The 24214-nt window shown below is 41.6% G+C and overlaps 1 protein-coding gene across 3 annotated transcripts in view; it reads right to left on the bottom strand.

The window, feature by feature from the left end:
• The window catches only part of LOC107377408 (multiple PDZ domain protein), a 91885-nt gene that overhangs the window by 36279 nt on the left and 31392 nt on the right, over nucleotides 1–24214 (bottom strand). For all 3 annotated transcript variants that reach the window (XM_070547698.1, XM_070547703.1, XM_070547708.1), the window contains exons 8-22: nucleotides 22588–22782; nucleotides 22105–22207; nucleotides 18822–18910; nucleotides 18154–18379; nucleotides 13443–13529; nucleotides 13094–13173; nucleotides 12670–12816; nucleotides 11485–11655; nucleotides 9984–10169; nucleotides 9688–9897; nucleotides 8641–8799; nucleotides 8272–8427; nucleotides 3823–4137; nucleotides 3510–3621; nucleotides 2616–2814 (exon numbers count right to left, since the gene is read on the bottom strand). In XM_070547698.1, coding sequence (XP_070403799.1) covers nucleotides 2616–2814; nucleotides 3510–3621; nucleotides 3823–4137; nucleotides 8272–8427; nucleotides 8641–8799; nucleotides 9688–9897; nucleotides 9984–10169; nucleotides 11485–11655; nucleotides 12670–12816; nucleotides 13094–13173; nucleotides 13443–13529; nucleotides 18154–18379; nucleotides 18822–18910; nucleotides 22105–22207; nucleotides 22588–22782 — 2435 coding nt within the window. The remainder of the gene's footprint in view (nucleotides 1–2615; nucleotides 2815–3509; nucleotides 3622–3822; nucleotides 4138–8271; nucleotides 8428–8640; nucleotides 8800–9687; nucleotides 9898–9983; nucleotides 10170–11484; nucleotides 11656–12669; nucleotides 12817–13093; nucleotides 13174–13442; nucleotides 13530–18153; nucleotides 18380–18821; nucleotides 18911–22104; nucleotides 22208–22587; nucleotides 22783–24214) is intronic.

The following is a 24214-nucleotide window of genomic DNA, read 5'->3' as shown; positions in this document are numbered from 1 at the left end:
CACACACACACACACACACACACACACACACACACACACACACACACACACACACACACACACACACAATGCTGCCAGGCATAGCAAAGCAAGATGCAATATGAGGCCCTGTCCACACGTAGCCGGGGATCTGCCAAAACGTAGATTTTTTTCTACGTTTTGGCCTGTCATCCACACGAAAACGGAGTTTTTTCACACGAAAACGGAGTTTTTTAAAACTCCGGCCAAAGTGAAGATCTGCGTTTTCTCCGTTTTGGGTGTCTGCGTGTGGACGGACAAAACCGGAGTTTTAAGGTCCGCAACGTCACTTTCCGCGACAAAAAAATGCTGACATCACGTGTGCAACCTGTGTTTACACTAGCCGACATCATGGACGCCCTCAGAGCTGCGCTCGCTTTATCAATTGTCCAAGCGCTTTTTGCTTGTTTGTTTTTGCAAGCGGAATTACTGCTCCTTGCAGAAGACCACAGACGAAGGACGAGGTTAAGAACGGGGGAAGTACTGCCGCCTACAGGTCTGGCATGTCCTTAACAACGTATTTATCCGGGTACGTGTGGACAGAGTTATTTTTTAAAACGTGGTGGTGTGGATGCAAGTTTTTGGAGGGGCGGATATTCGTTTTTAAAAAACCCCGGCTACGTGTGGACTAGGCCTCAGAGTCAGAATCTCCAAAAGCAAGACTGCTCAGGCCACAAAGTTTAATAATGGAGACACCGCAAACTTATCCACGCTCTATTGCCCTGCCCACGTGCCCATGTGCTCAATTACGTTCGCATTCCTAAGGCAGTGTGGAACAAATGCGGCCGGGCTGGGGCGGGTGGAATCAATGCTAGAGTGTAAGTGGTATATCATTGGGTTAAGAACATTCCAACGCATTATAAAAAAAACTGGAAGGATAGCGGGAACTCATCATCATGGGGTAAGAAATGTGGGGGGGAAAATCCAGAGTGATTGTGATCGGCAATCACCTAAACATTTAGTGAAATCCAATCAAGGAAAAATAACAGTAGAACTGAGGGCTATGGTTAATAGTCACACGCACACATTCGAAGGGAACTCAAGGGATTGGGACAGAACAGCTGGGTGGCCATAGGGAAACCACTAATCGGTGAGTGAAACCAGAGAAAAAAGGTGTTAATTTGCTAGAGAGCATAAAGATTGGACTCTGGAGCAATAAAAGAAGGTCATGTGGTCTGATGAGTCCAGATGGACCCTGTTCTGAAGAGATGGGTGCATCAGGGTAAGAAGAGAGGCAGATGAAGTGATGCACCCATCGTGCCTACTGCCTACTGTACCAGCCTGTGGGGGCAGTGCTGTGATCTAGGGTTGCTGCAGTTGGTCAGGTCTAGGTTCTGCAACAGGATGTGCTCCAAGAATGAGGTCAGCTAACTACTTGAATATACTGAATGACCAGGTTATTCCTTGTTTCCTGATGACACGGGTCTATTCCAAGATGACAATGCCAGGATTCATCGGGAAAGAGTGGTTCAGGGAGCATGAGACATCATTTTCACACATGGATTGGCCACCACAGAGTCCAGACCTTAACCCCTTTGAGAATCTGTGGGATGTGCTGGAGAAGACTTTGTGCAGCAGTCAGACTCTACCATCATCAATGCAAGATCTTGATGAAACATTAATGCAACTCTAGATGGAAATAAATCTGGTGGCATTGCAGAAGCTTATCAAAACAATGCCACATGTGTGACCTTTTCTTTAGTGGAGACTTTTTTTGGGTCAGGTAGTGTATATAGTGTATGTATACTGGTTCATCAGTAAAACAAACAGAGGCTGCAGAATCATTTTGTGAGTGTTTACAGTTTGACAGATATAAGATTTTTGTATTTATGACATCAACAAGAAGATCCTCAGAGCAGAAAAATGGCTGATCAGTAGCTGATCAACTGAAGGATGATGCATGTCTAGTCGTGACATTCAGATACTGTCCATCCAAACAGCTTTGAGTCTCGACATTTGTGATAGCAAAGATTCTCATTCATCCAGAACATGCTGATCCTAAATGTAAAAAAAGGAAGCTGGATTCCGCTTTGTTACTTGCAGATGTTTTACCTCTCATCAAATTAGTAATTGGTGATAAAAATGGTATACGGTAGAAGTGATAAAAATTTAGCCAATGAAAAATTTTGACTATATCAGCCTACCGCCAATCAAAGTGTGATTAACGCATAGGCTTTCAAACTTTTTGGATTGCGCCTTTGATATATTTTTACCATGCGTGCTTCAGATAATATTGCTTTATGGATTTTGAGGCCGTAACACCCATAGGCTTTTACCGTTCCCAATTTATAAGCCATTGTTCTACTATGACTTCCAATTTCATTAATATTGGTTGTAACATTTCTCCTTTTCCCTCCACTTTTCTTGTGCTTCGAAGCCCAAACTACACCAAAAAAAAAACTTCCAAGGCCAGACACAGAACAAGCTAAAAATGAGTCTAAAGCAGCCAAAGTCTAAAGAAAACACTGTAAAACCTTCCAAAAGCCTGACAACTATTGATCAAAACCATGTTACATGATTAAAAAATCTCTGATTTCCTAAAAATAAAACATATCAAAGTCCGGGTTGTTGTTGTTGTTTCTGCGACAATCTCCTACCCGAGGTCCGATCCGATGAGACAGTGCCTCCTGAGCATGGCCCGAGCTTGGACGTTGGTCAGGTTGGTGGTGGGCTCTCCATTGATGGCCAAGATAAGGTCACCAACCCCCAGTCGTCCATCTCGACTAATGGACCCCCCGTGGATGATGCTACGGACCAGCATCCCCAGACCGTCTTTCATGGCGCTCACGGTCATGCCTTTGAAGTAAATTGTAAAAAACACAATTGAGAAAAACCTTTTGATGGATGTGTTGCTTTTAAGATGCACCTATTTCCTTATGCCTCCTCTAAAAACATTTGAATCTATGAAGTTATCCAATAAAGTATAGTTTCAACAAACCTGTGTTGTGCCCAAACAAAACATTGTTGTCTTTATTTAGGCAGATTTGAAACAAAATGTCTGTTCTCTTATGAAACAGCTCAGTGTGTGGAAGGTAATTTATCCTTCCTGATTCATGGTTGGTAAAACTGCTCACTAGAATCTGTATATCCAGACCTTTTTATGCAAATTAGTCCAATTGGCTACCAAAAACCAGACCTTCACACAGTAAATAGAAAAGAGAACCAATTTCTACCTTTGAAAAGATTATTTTAAACACCTATTTGTTTCAGAAGTTCAAACTTTGTATTTTCCGTGCCAGCAGCAGCCCCTTGGGCTTGGTTTTGAAATGCAAAATGCTTTGTAAAGCAGCAGATTTACCCTTTGAGGGGAAAAATACCAGAAATTGCCTCTATCATTTTTTGTCTCGAAAGTAGGAATTTAAAAAGCAGGAAACAAAGGAAAAGGCCAAATGCCCCCTTTCAGTCCTGAAGGCTCATTAACACTGCTGCAGAGGATGAGAGGAACATAAATAGAACAAATATTTATTATTTTTTAAGAAGTGAACACAAACCGAGGCTGCAGTTGCCCTTGACAACAGTGATAGTCCTTTCAAAACTGCTCCCTGAGGTCAGTGCTGCTTTGTCACCATCTTCTATGGATTCTTTCACACCAACGTCCTCGTCCTTGGAGGTGACAAGTCAACACATTCATTTGTTGTGGTAAATTACAAAAATCGGATTCCAATCTAAGAATGTGAAAATGAATCTTAAGCAAAGTTTCTGCTTGCCTTTATTAGTAGGAATGTTTGAAATCTTTTCCACAAGTTATCAAGTAAAATCCTGGAAATCTGACAGTGAAATGACTGATTTGTTTTGTTAATTTACCTTAAAAGATGTCATAGTTCCGATATCCTCAAAAGGTTCTATTTGACAGTGACCGAGGTCCACGGACGCCTCCTGGACAGCAGATCTGCCTCCCATTTCAGCTAACGGGCCGTACGAGTCTGAGCACTCCACTGGTTCCTCTGCGCTGGGGTTCTGTGCCAGGTATTGATCTGAGCTGCTTAGGAGGGCATTAATAGCTGGGATGTGACCCGTCAGACTCTCTGGATCGTAAGAGGCCGACTTCTCGGGAGAGAACACTGGAGCGTTGTCTGTGAAGCTGGGATGCTCGTCCAACACGTTGAGACGAGCTGTCAGCTAGAGTGAAACAAAACACAGCAGACGAATGAACATCCACTCGGGGAGAAAGAGGGGGAGATTCATCACTCTCAGGCACCGTCCTGCTCGTCTTGTAATGAGCCACAGAAACACCATCAGCAGCTGGTGGAAAAATGTCATAAATTACTGGTGATGGTGAGTGTATGAAGCATGCCGTTAAGATGTTTTAGAAATTGGTTGGTAATGAACATCAGTAAGAGAGTCCCAGTGGCAGACTCAATCTGGTGACGTTAAAAAAAGTTAAAGACGGAAAATGAAGAGAATTTCCTCCAATACTCTCTACCTAAAATCTGATTTGTTATTATGGTTGTAACGACAATGAGCCCTTAGATGAAGAGGGTCAAAATAGTTGACCCCTGACTTGGATTTTATACTTCTCTTCAAACTTCTCATCTCTCATGAAACTGCAAATTCAGTCCAAATTCAAATATCTATGAAATCTAGTAGTTATTGCAGTTTTCCCTTTAGGTTATCCCGTTAAAAACATAGATCCCTACAGAAGGTTCAGCTTTGGCCTTGGAGAACACTGAAGATGCTCTGTTTTTTCTTTATTTTATTCATAATTTAACCATTATTTTAGGAGTGGTTCCCTCTTGTGGCACCCAAAGCAAAGTCCACAAATAAGAACAGAATCTGTGATGCAGTTATTGATTTAGAAATACAAACTTGGTAAGACATCTTGTCAGACACATGCTCAGTTTCTCACTCAATGAAAAAAGTAGGTTGTTTCTTGATGCTGCTGCAGGCTTTGCCAGTGTACCGTAAATAACCTGCTAATTTTCACTATCACCACCACATGTATTAAATATAAGTTAGCCAATTCAATGTACGTTTAAGTTGTTTAAAAGAGAAAAGAGGTGTCTAACAATTTTTTTTAACTAAAATGTTGTTTTACAAATAAAAGACAAAGGAGAACGGACTTAACAGTAACCCTGACTCTCCATAGGATGCATAAATGTCACATAATGTCTGCAAAGTACAATACGCAGCTAATAGCCACTGGTAAAGTCAATGAGTTTGTTTACACCGGCGTTGGTCACGTATCAGAAGCGTAGTGTAGTGGCGCTCTGCTACATTTACAGTACGCTTAGGGTCAATTTTCTATGTGCTACGCTTCCAGAACACGTCAAACGGAGCAGTGTACAGCATCCAGCAGATTTCCTATTAGTCAGCTACAGTGGGGCAAAAAAGTATTTAGTCAGCCACCGATTGTGCAAGTTCTCCCACTTAAAATGATGACAGAGGTCAGTAATTTACATCATAGGTACACTTCAACTGTGAGAGACAGAATGTGAAAAAAAATCCATGAATTCACATGGCAGGATTTTTAAATAATTTATTTGTAAATAGGGTGGAAAATAAGTCTTTGGTCACTTCAAACAAGGAAAATCTCTGGCTCTCACAGACCTGTAACGTCTTCTTTAAGAAACTTTTCTGTCCTCCACTCCTTACCTGTATTAATGGCACCTGTTTGAACTCATTATCTGTATAAAAGACACCTGTCCACAGCCTCAAACAGTCAGACTCCAAACTCCACTATGGCCAAGACCAAAGAGCTTTCGAAGGACACCAGGAAAAGAATTGTAGACCTGCACCAGACTGGGAAGAGTGAATCTACAATAGGCAAGCAGCTTGGTGTGAAAAAATCAACTGTGGGAGCAATTATCAGAAAATGGAAGACATACAAGACCACTGATAATCTCCCTCGATCTGGGGCTCCACGCAAGATCTCATCCCGTGGGGTCAAAATGATCATGAGAATGGTGAGCAAGAATCCCAGAACCACATGGGGGGGACCTGGTGAATGACCTGCAGAGAGCTGGGACCACAGTAACAAAGGTCACCATCAGTAACACACTACAACGGCAGGGAATCAAATCCTGCAGTGCCAGACGTGTTCCGCTGCTGAAGCCAGTGCATGTCCAGGCCCGTCTGAAGTTTGCCAGAGAGCACATGGATGATACAGCAGAGGATTGGGAGAATGTCATGTGGTCAGATGAAACCAAAGTAGAACTTTTTGGTATAAACTCAACTCGTCGTGTTTGGAGGAAGAAGAATACTGAGTTGCATCCCAAGAACACCATACCTACTGTGAAGCATGGGGGTGGGAACATCATGCTTTGGGGCTATTTTTCTGCTAAGGGGACAGGACGACTGATCCGTGTTAAGGACAGAATGAATGGGGCCATGGATCGTGAGATTCTGAGCCAAAACCTCCTTCCATCAGTGAGAGCTTTGAAGATGAAACGTGGCTGGGTCTTCCAACACGACAATGATCCCAAACACACCGCCCGGGCAACAAAGGAGTGGCTCCGTAAGAAGCATTTGAAAGTCCTGGAGTGGCCTAGCCAGTCTCAAAATCTGTGGAGGGAGTTGAAAGTCCGTGTTGCTCGGCGACAGCCCCAAACCATCAATGCTCTCGAGAAGATCTGCATGGAGTAATGGGGCCAAAATACCAGCTACTGTGTGTGCAAACCTGGTAAAGACCTATAGTAATCGTTTGACCTCTGTTATTGCCAACAAAGGTTATGTTACAAAGTATTGAGTTGAATTTTTGTTATTGACCAAAGACTTATTTTCCACCCTGATTTACAAATAAATTCTTTAAAAATCCTGCCATGTGAATTCATGGATTTTTTTTCACATTCTGTCTCTCACAGTTGAAGTGTACCTATGATGTAAATTACTGACCTCTGTCATCATTTTAAGTGGGAGAACTTGCACAATCGGTGGCTGACTAAATACTTTTTTGCCCCACTGTATAAAAAAACATCATTGCCTGTGACACCTCCATGGCAAAGGTAAAAATAACAGAACATTAACCACAGATCTTTTGGATTCATGCTGCCATCTTTCTTTTGCTTGTAGTTGCATGAAATCACACGTGATCTTGCAATTCTCCTGTGATTTAGGGATCTTGCAGGACCAGCTGTTGTGCTCCTGAAACACTCCCCGTAGGGAGAGATGCACTCCTGAGGTCACAATGAGAACACATCCATTAAGTCACGAGCTGCTTATGCATCTGCTGAAAAAGTAGGGATGTTCCAAATCACGTGTTTTTGCTCCTAATCCGATTCCAAGTCATTTGCTTCAGAGTATCTGCTGGTACAGGGTCCTGATCCAGTACTTTTCAGGAAAGCATTAAAATAATAAAAAATAAGGAAATTCTTTTCAGGAAAGCATAAAAATGAGAAGAAAACATTTCCAAGTGGTCCTTTAAGTTTCCCCTTCACATATTTAGGAAGTACACTGATTTAAAAATGTGTTAATATTATGAATATATTTAAAAGTAGCAGCGTTACTCTTATTTTAAGTTGTTTAATCCCTCAATATGCAGCTGTACTGAGCGATGGATGTTCCCGTGACGGAGCTGGTAGGCGGAGTCTTGGCAGGCAGAGTAACTTTTCCCTGCATAACACCTGTAGCTCCAGCCAGCAGCTTCAGTGCTGCAGGAGAACTAGAAGCCAAGACGTTTTGCAGTTTATTGACAAGTTCTTGCTGTTTGTTAGCACATCTTTGTCAGCTGGCTCTGCATTTTTGTCTGACTTCACTGTGAACCGAAACAGTTCGAGGCAAACTGGGAATTAATGGAGACCGATGATTAGCTTTTTTTGACGCCTGAGGGGGAGAGCCAACAGTTAAAGTAGTCTGTTTGAAGGCAGTGAATCGTGGAGCTGTGTGCCAGTATGCTGAAAGCCCAGTAAGCACGCATTAGCTCTGCCTTTACTGTCCGGTTAAGAAAACAACCAAGCTAAACACATTTTAGCTTTCCTGAGGAGACATGTTACCTCTGCGTTATCCTGGTAGCTAACACCTTGGTGTCCGAATCCCTGCCTGTCGTAAATTCAGTGACGCTACTGTGTTGATGTTGTACAAGAAACAAATAGAGGAACTTATGTAAATTAAAATTAAGCTATTTTTGTTCAATTTGAAAATCTCTATCTCAAGATTAATTTAAAAGTAACGCTTGTTGTTTTGAAAGGTTAGACCCGATTTATTTTCCCGTGATCTGATCGGAGCGTCCCTGTAAAAAAGCTCAAAATGTGTAGAAAATTGGAATTGACGCACACACACAAAAAAAGTTTGATTTGCTTTATAAAAATATCTGCTTACCCTTGGTGTGGACGAGTGCAGGTAATCCAAGTCAGCGCTGCAGCTGCTGCCGTGGAGAGCAATCATAGACGCCTGGAAAGTATCGTCCTCCATCCCAGTGTAGGAATGACCCAGCAACAGCTTTTCATCAGACAGGTCCCCTTCACTGGTCTCAATCTGGCATAATAGGCAGAAATAACTGAGGCACTCAACTTTGCTTTAACAATGAGCACTTAACCAAATGATGCAACTATCATCCTGATATCACCAATTTGATTTTACTTCACAGATTTTACACAAAACATCAACACAACCATAAACTTTCCACATTTAGTCAAACACAACTTGCGTTCCCATCTGCTTAGTCAGTTTTCCCAAACGCTAACTAACCAATGCGGGTTCTGCTCGGTAAAGGACGCCCTCGGTCAGCTCTTCTTCCTCTCCTTCTTCAACCATAATACTGTTGAAGTCAAATGAAAGGATGGTGGATGATGGAGTTATTTCCTGCTCACCATATGGGTGTGGAGGGTGGGAATATCCACATATTCCCTAGGAAAGTGGAGAAATTCTTTCATGATTTTTGTCTTACCAAATCTATAAATCAGTATGGAATGGAGATGGAAAGAAAAGGGTGTTAGGACTAAAGTTAATCTGGTGATTCGGTCAACCAGAGAGACGGCGGTACATTACATGTGTAAAAGTTCTTTGAAAACCTTGTGTGTAGCATGCAGCCCAAACACTTATATAAACTCACACACACAAATATCTCTCTCTCTATATATATATATATGAGAATCAGGAAGGCATTTTGGGAGGATTACACACATCAAGACTCAATTTTGAAAGGCAATACAACAAAATACCCCCTCAGAAGTACATTCCACATCCTGCAGGAGAGCTCCCTAAAGCTCAGTAATCCAGCTAACCCCTGGCAGCCCAGAGGTCTTGCTGAGTAATCCAAAGGCAGATTCAAGACAGAAAAAACATGCAGCTGTACAGCAGAAGGAATGTACGCTGTTTGGTTTTATCTGCTGCCGAGAGGAGCGCTTTGTTCAAAAGGCTCAGGTGCCAGCAGCAATGAGCATGCTGCTGGACAGAACTGCTATTTTGACAGGTGCCTCGGTGTGTTTGAACGTACAAGAGGGGCGGCGTGCTCTCGGAAAACTCAATAAGGCATTTCAGACTGGTGGCTTGGTTTTAGAAAACAGCGGGTGGAAACCCACACCTCGCAGCCTACCTCCAACCACTTTTCATTCCAAGCATGAAATATTCAAGCTCTTGTAAGCTGAGCTCTCACGACTTGGTGTTACGCTGGGCTGCCAGGCTCAAAACATAACATCAACAAAATAAAAACAAGCATAAAACTTTCTAGCAGATTCTAGTACATTCTTGCTTTCAATTTCAGAGAGAGTTAAAGATAGAAATGGTGTCGCTTACAGGAAGCGGCTTGGCAACTCCGATCTGAACCTTGCCCAGTTTGACCCCCTTAAGGGCCTGGACAGCTTCTTCCAGGCTGGCGTTCTCCAAGTTCATGGTGTTCACGTACATCAATCGGTCTCCTGGCAACAGCCTGCCGTCCTGCTCTGCGACACCATTCGGAACTAGAGAGCGGATCACAATCACTGTCTTCGTGGGATCCAGTGGATCCTGCGGAGAAACCAGCAAAGCCATCATTTGTAAAGTGTCTTACCTCAACAGTCTCATTAACACAATGTTTACTGAAGATCTCCTACCTGGTAATCCAAAATACTGAATCCCAATCCCCCTTCTCCCTTTTCAAGCTCGATGTTCTGAATCTCCGACTCCCACATGGCTAGAGGAGATCCGGTCACCTCCTCTGTCATACTATCCCTGATCGCTGCACTAGTGCTCACCTCTGAGACTTCAGCAGCCACTGTAGTGCTGAGGTCTATACTCTTCTATAAAGACAAAGAAGAAGAAGGAAAAAAAAGACTCAAATCAGCATCTAACACCAGGCCATCCGTACTTCCCTCTAGTCCACAGGCCGCTACCCTCTAGCTGTGTTTGTGGCTCAGGTTTCTGGCAGTGGCTTAAAGTGAAACATCTCTGGGACGCTGAGGCCTAAGTACATCATCACAGACAAAGCTAGAGAGATGAAAACCCCCTCTTCCCTAAAGGGAAGCAACATTTGATGTCTATGATCTTCAGCAAACGCAGAAAGGAGATCTTAAACGTTCAGCTTAATCGTAAAGTGTGTTTTTCTACTGAGGTGGGGACTATTATATTGCCTTGCTGCTAAATGGTGTATGACTATATTTTATGTGTATATATGGAGAATTTTAACTTGTGCGGCTACTTTTTAAGTTTTAATACAGGGTAAACGGAAGTGGTTAAGTTTATAAATTAGGGTGTATTATGAAATGTTTTATCTTTTTATTCTTTATTTTTTTTGGGGTTTAATTTTAGGATAAATGATAAATGACCCGCACTTGTATAGCGCCTCTCAGAGTAAGGACTCCAAAGCGCTTTACACTACAGTGTATCATTCATCCATTCACACACATATTCACACACTGATGGTGATGAACTACAATGTAGCCTCAGCTGCCCTGGGGCGTACTGACAGAGGCGAGGCGAGGCTGCCTCTGGTGGGTTAAGTGTCTTGCCCAAGGATTCTCGGTCCAGAGCCGGGATCGAACCTGCAACCTTCCGATTACTGGACAACCCACTCAACCTGTTGAGCTACTGCTGTCCCAAAGATCACAACATTGTTTTGTATTTGTTTTCCTGATTGTTTGTATTCACACATGAGCAGCAGCTATCAACTGCTGAGGGACTAAAGATGGAAATTAGCCTTGGCTATAATCTTGCATGTTTACATATGTATACTTATATATATATATATATATATATATATATATATATATATATATATATATATATATATATATATATATATATATATATATCCATTAATATGTACTGTCCCTTTACAAATAAACTTAATCTAATCCACAGCTGCTCACGACGCAGAAAGCCAGCGGAGCGGCTGACAGGTGGGCTTGGCTAGTCCTGGTTGATGGCTTCCAACAAAGAAGGAGTGTCTTCTTCTGATAGCATTACCTGGTTTTATATGCACAGACATGCCTCATAACAACATCAAATATAACCAACAACAATCCAGGGTTTCCTCACATTGCATAAAAAATGTTGTAAAGCTGAGCAATCAATAAAACTTTGCCTAAAAACAACAAAATGTTGCGTTCTTGATACCTTTAAGGTATACGATGTGGACAGAGACTCTGAAGCAGTCTGGACCGACTCCAGGTCGGTCTGAAGATCGGGAGCAGGCCGACAGCAAGTCATGTAAACACAGATCGGGAGTTCCTTCAAGATCCTCACCACCTCTTTGTGGGTCTCACCAATCAGGGAAATATTATTGACCTAGACAAGAAGAGGGTAGAGTCGGTGTTGCTTTAAACTGAGCACAGTGCAGGACGATCTCATGGTGAATGTCTAGAGCAGGGGTACTCAAATGTAAGAGGCAGAAGGCCACATTAAAAAATGACCTTGAAGACCGGGAAAACGGGTTTGTGCATTCATGGACCAAAAATGCAATCTGATGTTGAAATTAAGAGTGATCTACAACATTTGTAATACTCCAAGCTTATTTGCATAATAAGGTTGTTAAAAATGGCTGCAAGTTGAAGGGTTTGTGGCTTAGAACAGTCAGTGAGTGACTTGTGATCACACATTAGTACCAGGTCTGACTGAGGCCAGTGACTGGCTCACACACAACAAAGTCAAACTTTTTTCATTAATGTACGAACGTCTAACAAAAGTGACCCGACTAAGCAAAAATGATCCAGACTTTTCAACTGACCTCCAGCCAGCTCTTGTGTCACTTCAGTGTTACTTCCTGCAGGGCAGGTTAAACTAGAGAAAACCATCTTCTGGTGTACAGTCCTCTGGGAACTCCCTAGGCTCGGTTCTTCTGAGTGAAAATCTAAAAGTAGTTGATACAAAAGCACCTATGGAGAGCTTGTCCTGCCACATGCATTCATCAGTTCAGGTGTCTAGTCTGTTTCCAGACTAAACTGGAAATGGGTCATTAAATTAATGGTTTGGAGTGGCCTAATGGTATGAGTGTCTGCCCTGAGACTGGGAGCGTGGGGCTCAAGCCCGGTCGGGTCATAACTAAGACTTTAAAGGGTTGGATTGGGGGGGTTAAACCGGCAAAAAGTTCCCGAGCACAGCCACTACTTCAGCTTACTGCTCCCCACGGGGACGGGTTAAATGCAGAGATGAATTTCACCAGAGTGTGATGACGACTTTAACTTTAATGGAAGACCTGTTCCCGTTTGTGTGAAACAGCCCAGTATAACAAATCTAAAATACCTAAAAGTCACATAAATATTTTTGTTTAAAAGGTTGAAAACGAGTTCGAGACATGTTCACCTCTAACAGCTCGTCACCACTGAACAGCTTGCCGCATCGGCCAACAGGTCCCTCAGGAAGGACGGAACGGATGTAATGGTGACCACTGTTGGCTTCGAGACTGATGCCTAGGCCGCTGTTCTCAGTGAACTTCTCCACCTGAGCCACCTATTGAGAAAACAAGAGTTAACACACATCTACATCACCATGGTAACCCTGTGTAAAAAGGATAGTTCAGATCTTCTGAGGTCTGTTTCTGCTAAAAAAGTTATGACCAATCTCCATTATTGAAGAAGTTGAATAAAAACTTTTAAGTTTTGGTGCTCTGACAAAAAGGGGTAGCTGGTGCATCGTAATAAATATAAAATCATATCTGACTATTTCTTGATTATCCTAAATCTCCTTTAAAAGAACATCCAAAGACTTTGTAACAAAACAAACTTACTATGACTTCATTACTTGGGCCAAGAATCTCCTGCCACTTCTTCATTAGTTCTTCTTCTTCAAAAGGAGTTAACTTCAACCCTGAAAACATCAAACATATCTTACGACGCAACATAATAATATTAAAGCACCTAAAACTATTAAAAATATATTCAAATGACCCAATCACTTCTTAAAACCAAACTTCAAAAACATTTCCACCAAGACTAGCTTTAATCATTTTTCCATGTTAAACTAACAGCATGTTGGTGTGTGTGTGTGCTGTTGTTAGTAGTGTGTGTGTGATCGAGTAAACAATTAGTGTCTGATAGCTTTGCCAGAGAACACAGAGAACAATCCCGGCCCCCTACCATGCGTGTCTTTTGTTGGCTGATCCATGGCTGGGTCGCCAACACATCCTTCATTTGTTGTCTGCAGCTGCTTCTCCACTATGGTGGCTTTAAACACACGTGAGCAGAAAAAAGAGACAAACAAAATTTAGCAACCACTTAAGTCCAGTTCACATGGCAAGATTTACAAGTTGTAGGATGATTTTCAAAACATGACACCCCACAAGTGGTGATAGATAAAGCAAAGATGTAACAGTTTTGGTCCTACAGTGTGTGGCGTGCAGTCGCGAGACGAAGACAACACACTCTATACAAACTCAGACCCAGAAAAGGGTCAAACTAATTATAAGTGATTTTGTGATTGGGTGATCTGGTTCGTATCTCAGCCAATAGGATTAGCTTGGTCTTGTTTTTCTTCCCGACTCCCGAGTCCTGGCTTATGGTGAAAAGCAGCGAGAGCTGACGGAGCCGACAGAGAGCTGCGTTGGCAGGATTTTGCTCTGCATCTGCCACAGATCGAATGCGCCAAAGCACCTTTATCTTGGCATGAATTGTTTACCTTAACTGTCTTACTTTTACTTGGCTTAACATGTTAAACCACAACTTTTATTTAGTTTTAAGCCCCCTTTGTCAAAACAAGCAGTAATCATGACCCTGAGTGGTTTCTTGGCTGCATACTAACGGGAGTAATGCGACCGGCGTGCCTTCATGAGCCGGCGCGTGGACTGACTCCAAAGGGTTAATATTGCTGTTATGGCCGATAACCAATATTTGCAGATACCGATACACACTGATATTTATGCTTCTTAAATCTGCATATTTTGTATAGACTGAAAATTACACAAGCTGTATTTTTTTATGTCTCGCTTAATTTCTATAGAGTGCAAACTAAATTATATGTGTGTGTGTGTGTGTGTGTGTGTGTGTGTGTCACTGTCATGGCTAAACAATTACACATCATCACCCCCCCTCACCCTCTGAAACAGATACACAAACAAAAACAAGATGGAAAACATTAACCCTAACCCTAACATCGGCCGATACCGATATAGATGCCGATATATCGTGCATCCATAAATAAAACAGCTCATGTTTTTCCACTGCTAATTTGACTTCTTAGTCATGCAGAAGTGGAGTTTTCTTTCTAACTTGAAGTGAGAGAAAGTGAAATGAACTCTTGAGGATTTTAAATATGGACTTCATAATATTTTGATTGGGTGATGGATGTTCTGAGCTTACCTCGTAGTCCAGAGAAAAAAGCTCCTTTGCTCTGGAAATGCAACGCACAGAGGTTTTGGATGTAAAACCAAAGATTTGGGCCAATGTAAAGAGAATAACCTGGAGTTGAACAAGCTCTGGAATGGTCTAATGAGCTTTGAAAGAAAAGCGTCTGGACTTCTTTGAGTTGCTTGAAGACGTTTCACCTCTCATCCGAGAGGCTTCTTCAGTTCTAAGGTCAAATGGTGGAGAGTCCCAGATTTAAACCCAGTGGGAGTTTCCCCCCGAAGAGGGAACAAAAGACCCCCTGATGATCTTCTACATAAACACATGAGCCAAGGTGTGAAAGTGGGTGTGGGTCCTATTCAGCCAGAGTTTCAGGTGAGCTCATTGTGAAGCCTGGCCCCACCCTATCATGTGAATTCCTGAGGTCAGATGGTCCAGGATATGCGTGGGCGTTGAGGCATCTGGGAAGGGATCTCAAAACTGGATTACAGATGGCAGACAGTTGGTGTCGTAAACCACCGCCTCTGTTCAAAGATGGTTGCTCACAGTGAACATAAATGGCTTCCTTTACTCCTCTTTCAAACCATCTGTCCAAAATGCGAACGTTGGCATCCTTGAAAGAGTGACCTTTGTCCTTTAGATGTAAATGAACTGCTGAGTCCTGTCCCGTGGAGGTGGCTCTTCTATATTGTGACATGCGCTTGTTAAGTGGCTGTTTGGTTTCTCCGATGTAGAGGTCTGGGCATTCCTCGCTGCACTGTACTGCACACACCACATTGTTCAGTTTGTGTTTAGGAGTTTTGTCTTTCGGGTGAACCAGTTTGAGCCTCTTCGGGGGGAAACTCCCACTGGGTTTAAATCTGGGACTCTCCACCATTTGACCTTAGAACTGAAAAAGCCTCTCGGATGAGAGGTGAAACGTCTTCAAGCAACTCAAAGAAGTACAGACGCTTTTCTTTCAAAGCTCATTAGACTACAATGACCTGGATGACTGAGAACCTTCACAGACATAAGCTCTGGAATGTGCTTTAACACTGAAAACTCCAAAAAGAATAAAAAAAACTCTACTGGTACTATTCATTTATTTTTTCACTTTATTCTAAATATAACGTGACCACTGAACTTCCAAACGATCATCTGGGATTACTATATACATGCTCTAATATAAGAACCATTTATCATCAGTCATCCATTGAATTTCTAATACAAAATGTTAACCTCTTTGCTAGAAAAATAAAACTAAACTTTATTTTGGTTTTCTCAGATAATCAAAAGCACCTAAGGAGTAAAGCGGCTTATAAAGCTCCTGCCATCTGTTAAATATGAGTCTATCTTTAGATTTTTGAGCTGAAATGTCTTGCTGCTTCATCTAATGAATCCATCTATCACTGCTGACACTAAGAAACTTTGTTTGTGTAAAAGCCTGAAGGTTGTTGTCTCTACAACTGGGGACAAAAATCTTTCAGTTTACTGCCGTTATTCGAACATTACGAGAAGCTATTAAAACAAACAAGATCCACATTTATAGACTTTTTGTGTGGTTCTTTTCAGTAAATAAAACCAGCTTCACATCAAAATAAAAACATAGTTGGTTCTTTTCTGTCGGAAGTAAGTTTTAAAGTCATTTTTAGTTCAGTTGACATGTACATAAACTAGACATCGTTTAACAAAATAGCCAAAGCTGCTGTTCACAATATTTATGCTGAATCTGATTTATGATAAAATAATAAACTTTTTGTGACACATTTCCCAGAGTGATGAGATCTTGCCGAGTCTGTGTAAGGAAACACTTATTAATGGCTTAACCTGGAAACAAAAACGTAAACCCTTTAAAGACCAAGTTCACTAGTTTTTATTTCAATATACAGGTGCTGGTCATGAAATTTGAATATCATGACAAAGTTAATTTATTTCAGAAACTCCATCCAAAAAGTGAAACTTGTACATTATACTCATTCATTACACACAGACGGATATATTTCAAATTTCTTTAATTTTGATGATTATAACTGAAAACTAATGAAAATCCATAATTCAGAATCTCACAGTATTAGAATTTCGTAAAAGGGTTCAATATTAACAAAAACCCTGGTGCCACACTCAAATCAGCAAAGTTACTCCAAACACCTGCAAAAGCCTTTAAATGGTCTCTCAGTCTAGTTCAGTAGGATACACAATCATGGGGAAGACTGCTGATTTGACCATTGTCCAAAAGACGACCACTGACACCTTGCACAAGGAAGACAAGATACAACGGGTCATTGCTAAAGAGGCTGGCTGTTCACAGAGCTCTGTGTCCAAGCACATTAACAGAGAGGTGAAGGGATGGACAGGATGTGGTACAAAAAAAGTGTACAAGCAATAGAGATAAACACACCCTGGAGAGGATTGTGAAACAAAACCCATTTATAAATGGGAGGGGGGGGGGGGGGGGGTAACAAAGAGTGGACTGCAGCTGGAGTTGGTGCTTCAAGAGCTACCACACACACAGATGTATGCAAGTAGAACGGGTTGCCAAGGTATCAAGAGGATTGTGGGATGGAGCCCAGCTTCTGCCAGGGAACTCTGCTGTTGTGTTCTGGGGCAAGAAGCCACTTTGCCTAACTTGCCTGTGTTGATGGTGGTCAGTGGGGCAGATGGCAGCCTCACCTCTGTCAGGCCGCCCCAGAGCGGCTGTGGCCGGATGGTGGCTTATCATCACCGGCAGTGTGTGAATGTGTGAGTGCATAAATAATGGAAAGCACTTTGAGTGAAAAGTGCTGTTTAAATCAAATCTTTCATCATTAATATTTAAATGTAGAACAAAAAAAGGTGACTTCAACACTGGGAGGAAGTGAGCTAGCGTTAGCCTCACTTTCAGCTAATTCCCCATGAAAACCGCAGAAGAGTGACGCGTTTATTAAAGACATTACAGTTGAATGTGTCAATTGAGATTTTTAAAATATGCTAATCAAGGCCTTATTATTATATTAATATATTATTATAATAAATAAAATAGTTTAACTGTACATTTTTTATATTTCATTCCCCAAAACAAAACCATTATTAATTTGAGGTACCATGTATAACAATGAAAGCTCAGCTGAACTAAACCATTTTACTGTAGTTTTGTTTAAACTTGTCAGTATTTTTTAAACATAGGTTATTTTTTCTTAGGTTTTAATAAAGCACCATATAAGAAGTCAGTTTGGATGCATAAGATCATCCCAGATTGTCGTTTTAAATGCAAATGGGTTCTCAAATGACTTATCTGGTTAATTAAAAGTTAAATAAATAAAAAGAAATAAAAAGAAAAGAAAAACAAACAAATATATAAATAAACAAAACACAGTGCATGGATTCCAAGGAATATTGAATATGTTCCTTTTAGACTGATGCTATATGTTTTACAATGAATCCAGGTGTAGATCGTTGTTAAAAGTGGAAACGTTTTTAACGATTAATAATAAAAATAAAAAAAAAGTAACACCCGACTGGAGATTGTTATTTAAGAATCTGCCTTCCCTACCTTGGATGGGCTCCTCCATTTTCTTCCTGTCCAGCTCCAGCTCCTTCATCACGGTGGCAGTGGTGATGATGGTGGCAGAAGGGGGCAAGACGGAGACAGCGGGGGGTACGGTGTCGTCGGGCCTAAAGCCCCGTCGGATCAGCTTAAGGTGGACCGTCTGGCTGGTGTGTCTGAGCACCTCCACCGCCTGCTGATTGGTGTATCCCTGAATGTTTACCCCATCAACCTTCACAAGATGCCCATTTGACATAAAAAAAAACAACAGTTTAAAAATAATAGAGTATCCCCAAACATCTGAGATTCCTTTAGTTACTCGGGCCCTTTGAGATTAGGTAATAAATGACAACAATTACAGCTGTTGAGCACACACTCATAGTCACGGACCAGAAGAGTCGGAACAAAAAAGAACTGTCATCGAGTAACAAAATTAAAAACATATTTTCTCAGTTTTTTTTAATTAAACACTTTATTATATTCATAGTCACACAATAACCTGTTTCTGTCAGTTAATTTTGAATTATTCAGGAGCGTGTGTCTCGTAAATTTCCTGCGCTGAGGGTGTAAATGTGATAACTGTAACACAGCGCACAAGCCAAGCCTCACACTGCATATCTCACCTCAGACTGTGGAAACAGTGTTGCTTCAGAGAGCAGAATTAGCGTACTCACAGCGATGATCTGGTCTCCAACATGAATGCGGCCGTCTTGATCTACGGCGCTGTCTCTTGTTACGCTTTTAACAAAGATCCCCGAGGGCTCTGGGGGAGTTGGAACAAGTCGTAAAATTAAAGTGTTCGCACTTCTCATCACATTTGATCTTCTGCTTAGAGGCTGGGAAAACACTAATCAGAGTTGTTCAAGTTTAGAAGAACACCACAATCATTTAAACGACCGTCTATTTGTGTTTGGCACACATTGAACATTTGTTTGCATATAGAGTGCCTTAATAGATCGCAGCAGATTTACTCCACAACAAGAAGAGGGAGAAATGCTCCTCCAGTTGTGTAGTTAAAGCCACACTAAATACATTTACTGCTCCTTCACCCTACTGGTCGATACTTGAATTACAACTGTCGTAAATAACCCTGCTGCAGCTAGGGTTAACAATGAGCTAACACTAACATGAGTCAGCTAATACTAAAATAAGCCACAAATTAAAAAGATCCGCACCATTGGACAAAAAATATTATGACTTACAATCCAATAGCAACAAAGCCAGGTCACCACCAGTCCTTGATTTTGTAGCCTCCTTTAGCTCCATCAAACTAACGTAGACTAGTTTAGACCGTGTCGCTGTTCACTCTGGTTTTAGGTCTTTACTTCACCTCCAAAGACATTACTCTCTCACTTTTCCCTCCAGGCTTTGCCCTGGTGCCAACTGAAAAAGCTAACTGCTAGCCTTTATGTTTACTACCGGCAGATTAAATGGCTAACAGCCGTAAAGCAGGTAGAGGGCTTTCCTTAGTGCACCCATGTGAAACACAAAAGTGTTGAGTGCGGTTTCTGGTCAGCAGAGTGCTATTAAATGTAAAACTGATAAATTTTCAATTTTCTACCTCAAGAATCACTGAAACCACTTCAAAAGCAATAGCTCAGTGTTAAAACTCTTTAGTGTTGCTTTATCTTACTGAATTTATAGCACAACAGACATCATTTAGCTTTGGCAACAGAGTGGACTGACAGAGAGACAAGAGACAAGTAAACAGCATAAAAAACATCAAAAGACTAGGGGGTGATAGGAATAACAGCAATTTGCATACAATTCATAGAAATCTACAGTATACTTCACAAAATGCTAAGAATAGATGTTTGTTGTGATTGCTCCATATTTCCCAGCCTGTACATATTTGTGTTTGTTTTGAGAGTGAATGAGTGAGTGAGTGAGTGAGTGAGTGAGTGAGTGAGAAAAAACCTCAGATGGTTTGTAAATTAAAGAAGGGGTTGTCCCACAAGCGCCTAAATGAAAGGGACCTGGCAAATTAAACTAGATGGACAGTAATGAGTAGGCCCATGTTGGGGAGTGAAGAGGGACCCCACCCCTAGGCAAAGGGAACCTACAGAGTGGTGCAAAGTAAGAAGCTGGGCTATGGCTTCTCCAGGCAGTCTGTTGCATCATTAATACAATTATAAAACTGTTTACCAAAACACTCAAGTTGAGTTATTTCCATGTCTTCAGATTAATATAATAATAAATGTTGGGAATTCCATGTAATCATTGGCAGTCACATGGAAAAATAAGACCTCATTTGTGTTTTTTATTGCAATCAATAATAATTTAATCAAGACTTTCCACCAGCACGCTCAGATTCCTACCAGAGGAAGAAATGCCCCTGATGATTTTTATGAGAACAAATCTGGCAGAGCTGTCGCTGTGCCTCATTCGCTCCATCGGATCGCATTCAGGTGGGTTTGGTGCCAACTGTTTCCCAGCTGATGAAGAGGATCAAACCATCATTAAAAACTGTTAATCAGTAGACAGATGAAGCCGCAGCATCTCTGCAGGACTGTTTAGGCTGAACAGTCTGGCACAGAACTCCACATCTACACTCCAGACAGAGTTTATGACATGATTAGTTATTCGTACAACTGGTATTAAGACATCACTGGTGACAATACAGTATGTTGCTGTACCATTCCAGAATTAGAATTCCTTTATGTAAGCTGGTTTTGAGTTAAGGGAGATGTTTGTTCACTTTCCCTCAGTTACGTGTCATCTTTGTCTTTTGTCTACTTCCTAGTCATTCTGTTACTTTGTCGAGTTTTCTTGGATCATGTTTGATGTGGTCTTGGTTTTTCACAGATTTTATAGCCATGTCGAAAGGTTTTTGTTCAAAAGCTGTACATTTTACATGAGCTGGTGATATTTATGGTAGTGAACGACCATTTCCCACTTATAAATTTCTAAAGAGTTTTTTTTTTTTACGATATGGCTTAAATTTTTTGCCCTTCTCTTAATTTTTGGTTGTTTTCATTAAAATATCAGTTGTTTATCATATTAATGAGAAGGTAAAAAATTTTTCAAAAATATTATAACATAATTGTTTTTGCTCTTTTAGGAAAATCGCTTTTGCATGAGAGTAAGTGCTCGGGTGTGTATTTAAAGCTGCAATAGCACATTTGGGAAAATAAATGGGCTTTAAGCATTTTTTCATGGGTTAGGGTTAGCAGGGTTAGGGTTAACCACATTTTAACATGGTATAGCTAGAATATATTGTGGAGATTTAAAAAAAAAAAAAAAAAGGAAAAAAATTATTTAAGTGGTTCTCGCTCATTTTGTCTAAAACCTGCACCGACAACATGACTCAAAACTGAAAGCAACTATTGGACAATCCGGTTGTCGGTCTCCCTAAGCCACCGCACTTCCCTGGATCCTCCATTCATTACGCACTCATGCATTTAGCAACAGAACACCACTGGTGTGAAAGGTTTTCCGCTCAATAACATCAAAGGAGAAACGGGCGGCTGCTACCACTTAAATTTTAGGACAAACTACCAGAGTCTAAAAACGAAAAGCACCATTTGAAGTCTCGGACAACAAAAGATGCTTGGACCAAGAAAACTACGACGTGTTTGGCACTATCTCACTTGCTCCGGCGTCACGAGTTTCCAGTTCCGCCAGAAGCGTCTCCACGAAGGTACCCGAGGGGAGGGGTGAGTGTTTCGTGACCACGTTTGTGTGCCAAACCTAGCTTGTTCTGCAGATTTGCCCCAACAGCCTTAATTAAAAATTCTAGCATTATCAAAACCTTAAAAAATACACATGAGAAAGTTTTATACACTAGTAAAGGAGTAATTATTTAAGATCAAAATCGCCAAAAATCCCTTTAATTTCATGAGCCTGCTTAACTCCCGAGTTCCACCTGCTGCTTGGGCCTCCACCTTCACAAGGTCCAGCTGCAAGTTTCGGACAGATGCTCTGGGTGACGTACATTTTAAATCCTGTATGTCCCACCTGAATTTTTATCTGCAACATAACCAGCAATAGTGATCCCCAGTCCCTGCGCATTCTTGGTTAGAGTCACATCGAATGTTTCAGCCTCGTCTTCCTCGCTGCCCTGTGAAAACAACAATAACCAGAATAAATCAGAATCCATAAATAACCAGAGGGAAGTCGAGGGTAGTGGTAGTAGGATGCATCACCACATGGGGATTAGGGGCACCAACGTATGGCCGTTAGCTTGTTTAGACTGCAGAGTGGCCGTGTAACTGCTGCTGTTCTTAGAACAGACATCTGTTCTCCAAAGTGTTATTCGTAGCGTTCAGCTCTTTAGTTCCACTTATCGGAGCACAGAAAGGCAAAAGGAAAGTGAAAAAATGAAGATGAAAGCATTGAAACGTGTCTGAAGTGTGTGAATGTTTTACTTTGGTAGTTTTAAAAAGCAGCACTACATTCCTGCTGTGTGTGTGTGGTTTATAATGAGTGATCGGCTTTTACCTGCTGTTCAGTGACAGTGGGGAGCACCACGGACATGACAGCAGAGGGAGGCTCCTCCACAGGACCCCTGGTGACCACCAGCTTCACCCTGTTGCCACACTGCCTGAGGACCTGGGCCACCTGCTCGCTGCCCATCCCATACAGATCGGTCTCTCCAATTCTCAGGATGTGATCCCCACTTCTCAGGCGCCCGTCCTGAGATGAACAAAACCAACTATAAGTCTTAATATGACAACTCTAAGCATTTACTAGACTTTACCTGGATGTTAAGAGATCTTTTGGGTCATTTTGAAGGGTGCTTCCATGTGAAAGCGATAAATATTTGCCATCTTCTCTCTACCATCTGGGATTACACTGGATAACGCTGCTCTAACTGAACAAATCCATCCATGGGCTTCAGAGTCGGGTCTGACGAGGTCTTCGAAGAACTCTGGCCACCGATCCCCCAACATCCCGAGTGGAGGGATGTTGGGGATCGTCCCCACTATAAACAGTGTTAGAGCTCCCCTCCTGAGGCGTCGGATGGTGAACCAGAATGTCCTCAAAGCCATATGGAAGTCTTGCTTTATGGTCTCACCAAACTCCTCCCTCGCCTTATTTTTAAGTTATTTTTACCTATCAAATAATAAATACTTTTAACGGTTTTTAGGTGTCTTAATGGTCTTGGGCCTTCTTATCTTTCAGAACTGCTTTTACCGTAAGAACCCACGCGGTCTCTGTGCTCCTCTGGTAGCCATCTTTGTCATCCCTAAAGTTAGGACTCAAATTCACGGCGAGACGTCCTACCAGTACTACGGTCCTCGCCTCTGGAACGAGCTGCGAGGGGACCTCAGGGCTGCAGTGAACGTTCATGTTTTTAGAAACAGGCTCAAGACCCATCTTTTTAGCTTAGCTTTTAACTGATTACTATCTCTTTTTAAATAAATAAATTAGGTTATTTATCAATTTATTTATTTATTTCATGTATTCTTTCTTTACACGTGCTATTTTTAAACAGTTTTTTTACCATAGATTTATGATCAATATTATTTTAATTTCTAAATAAATTTTTTGATTACAATTCTCATTTTAGCTCTCATGAGTTTATATTTTAACCTTAATTTAACATTTTCCAGTGTTTCCCCTGTGGGAGCCCTCTGCCCCGGGGGCGGTGGTCGGCTGTGGCGGCCTGGGTGCTTTCCAGGTGTGCCTGGGTGGAGGTGGGGGTCTCTGCTCTCCCTGCCCTGGACGCCCTGTGTCGGTGCCTCAGCTGCTGCTGCTGTCAGGGCGGATGGCTCCCCTGATGGCGTTTCCTTATCTTTATCTTAGCTGGTTTAGCTCATCTGATCTCAGCCCATTGTGTTTTTTTTCCCATGGGGGGGCACGTGTGTGTGTGTGTGTGTGTGTGTGTGTGTGTGTGTGTGTGTGTGTGTGTGTGTGTGTGTGTGTGTGTGTGACAGAGGATGAGTGTTGTGAAGGGGTTTTTATTGTCAGACTGTTTTTAAAATTCTGGGGATGGGAGGGAATGTGGGTATGCGGGGCCTTTTAATTTGTTAAGCTCTTTAAGTTGCATGAATTGTATGATTTAGTGCTGTATAAAGAAAGTTTGATTGATTGATGATTGATTGATTGATTGGTTGACTGATTG

Source organism: Nothobranchius furzeri, chromosome 2 (assembly GCF_043380555.1).
Source record: "Nothobranchius furzeri strain GRZ-AD chromosome 2, NfurGRZ-RIMD1, whole genome shotgun sequence".
In the NCBI taxonomy this organism is placed as follows: Eukaryota; Metazoa; Chordata; class Actinopteri; order Cyprinodontiformes; family Nothobranchiidae; genus Nothobranchius; species Nothobranchius furzeri.
Note: the sequence above shows the minus strand (reverse complement) of the source record. Positions and strands in the feature narration are given on the sequence as shown.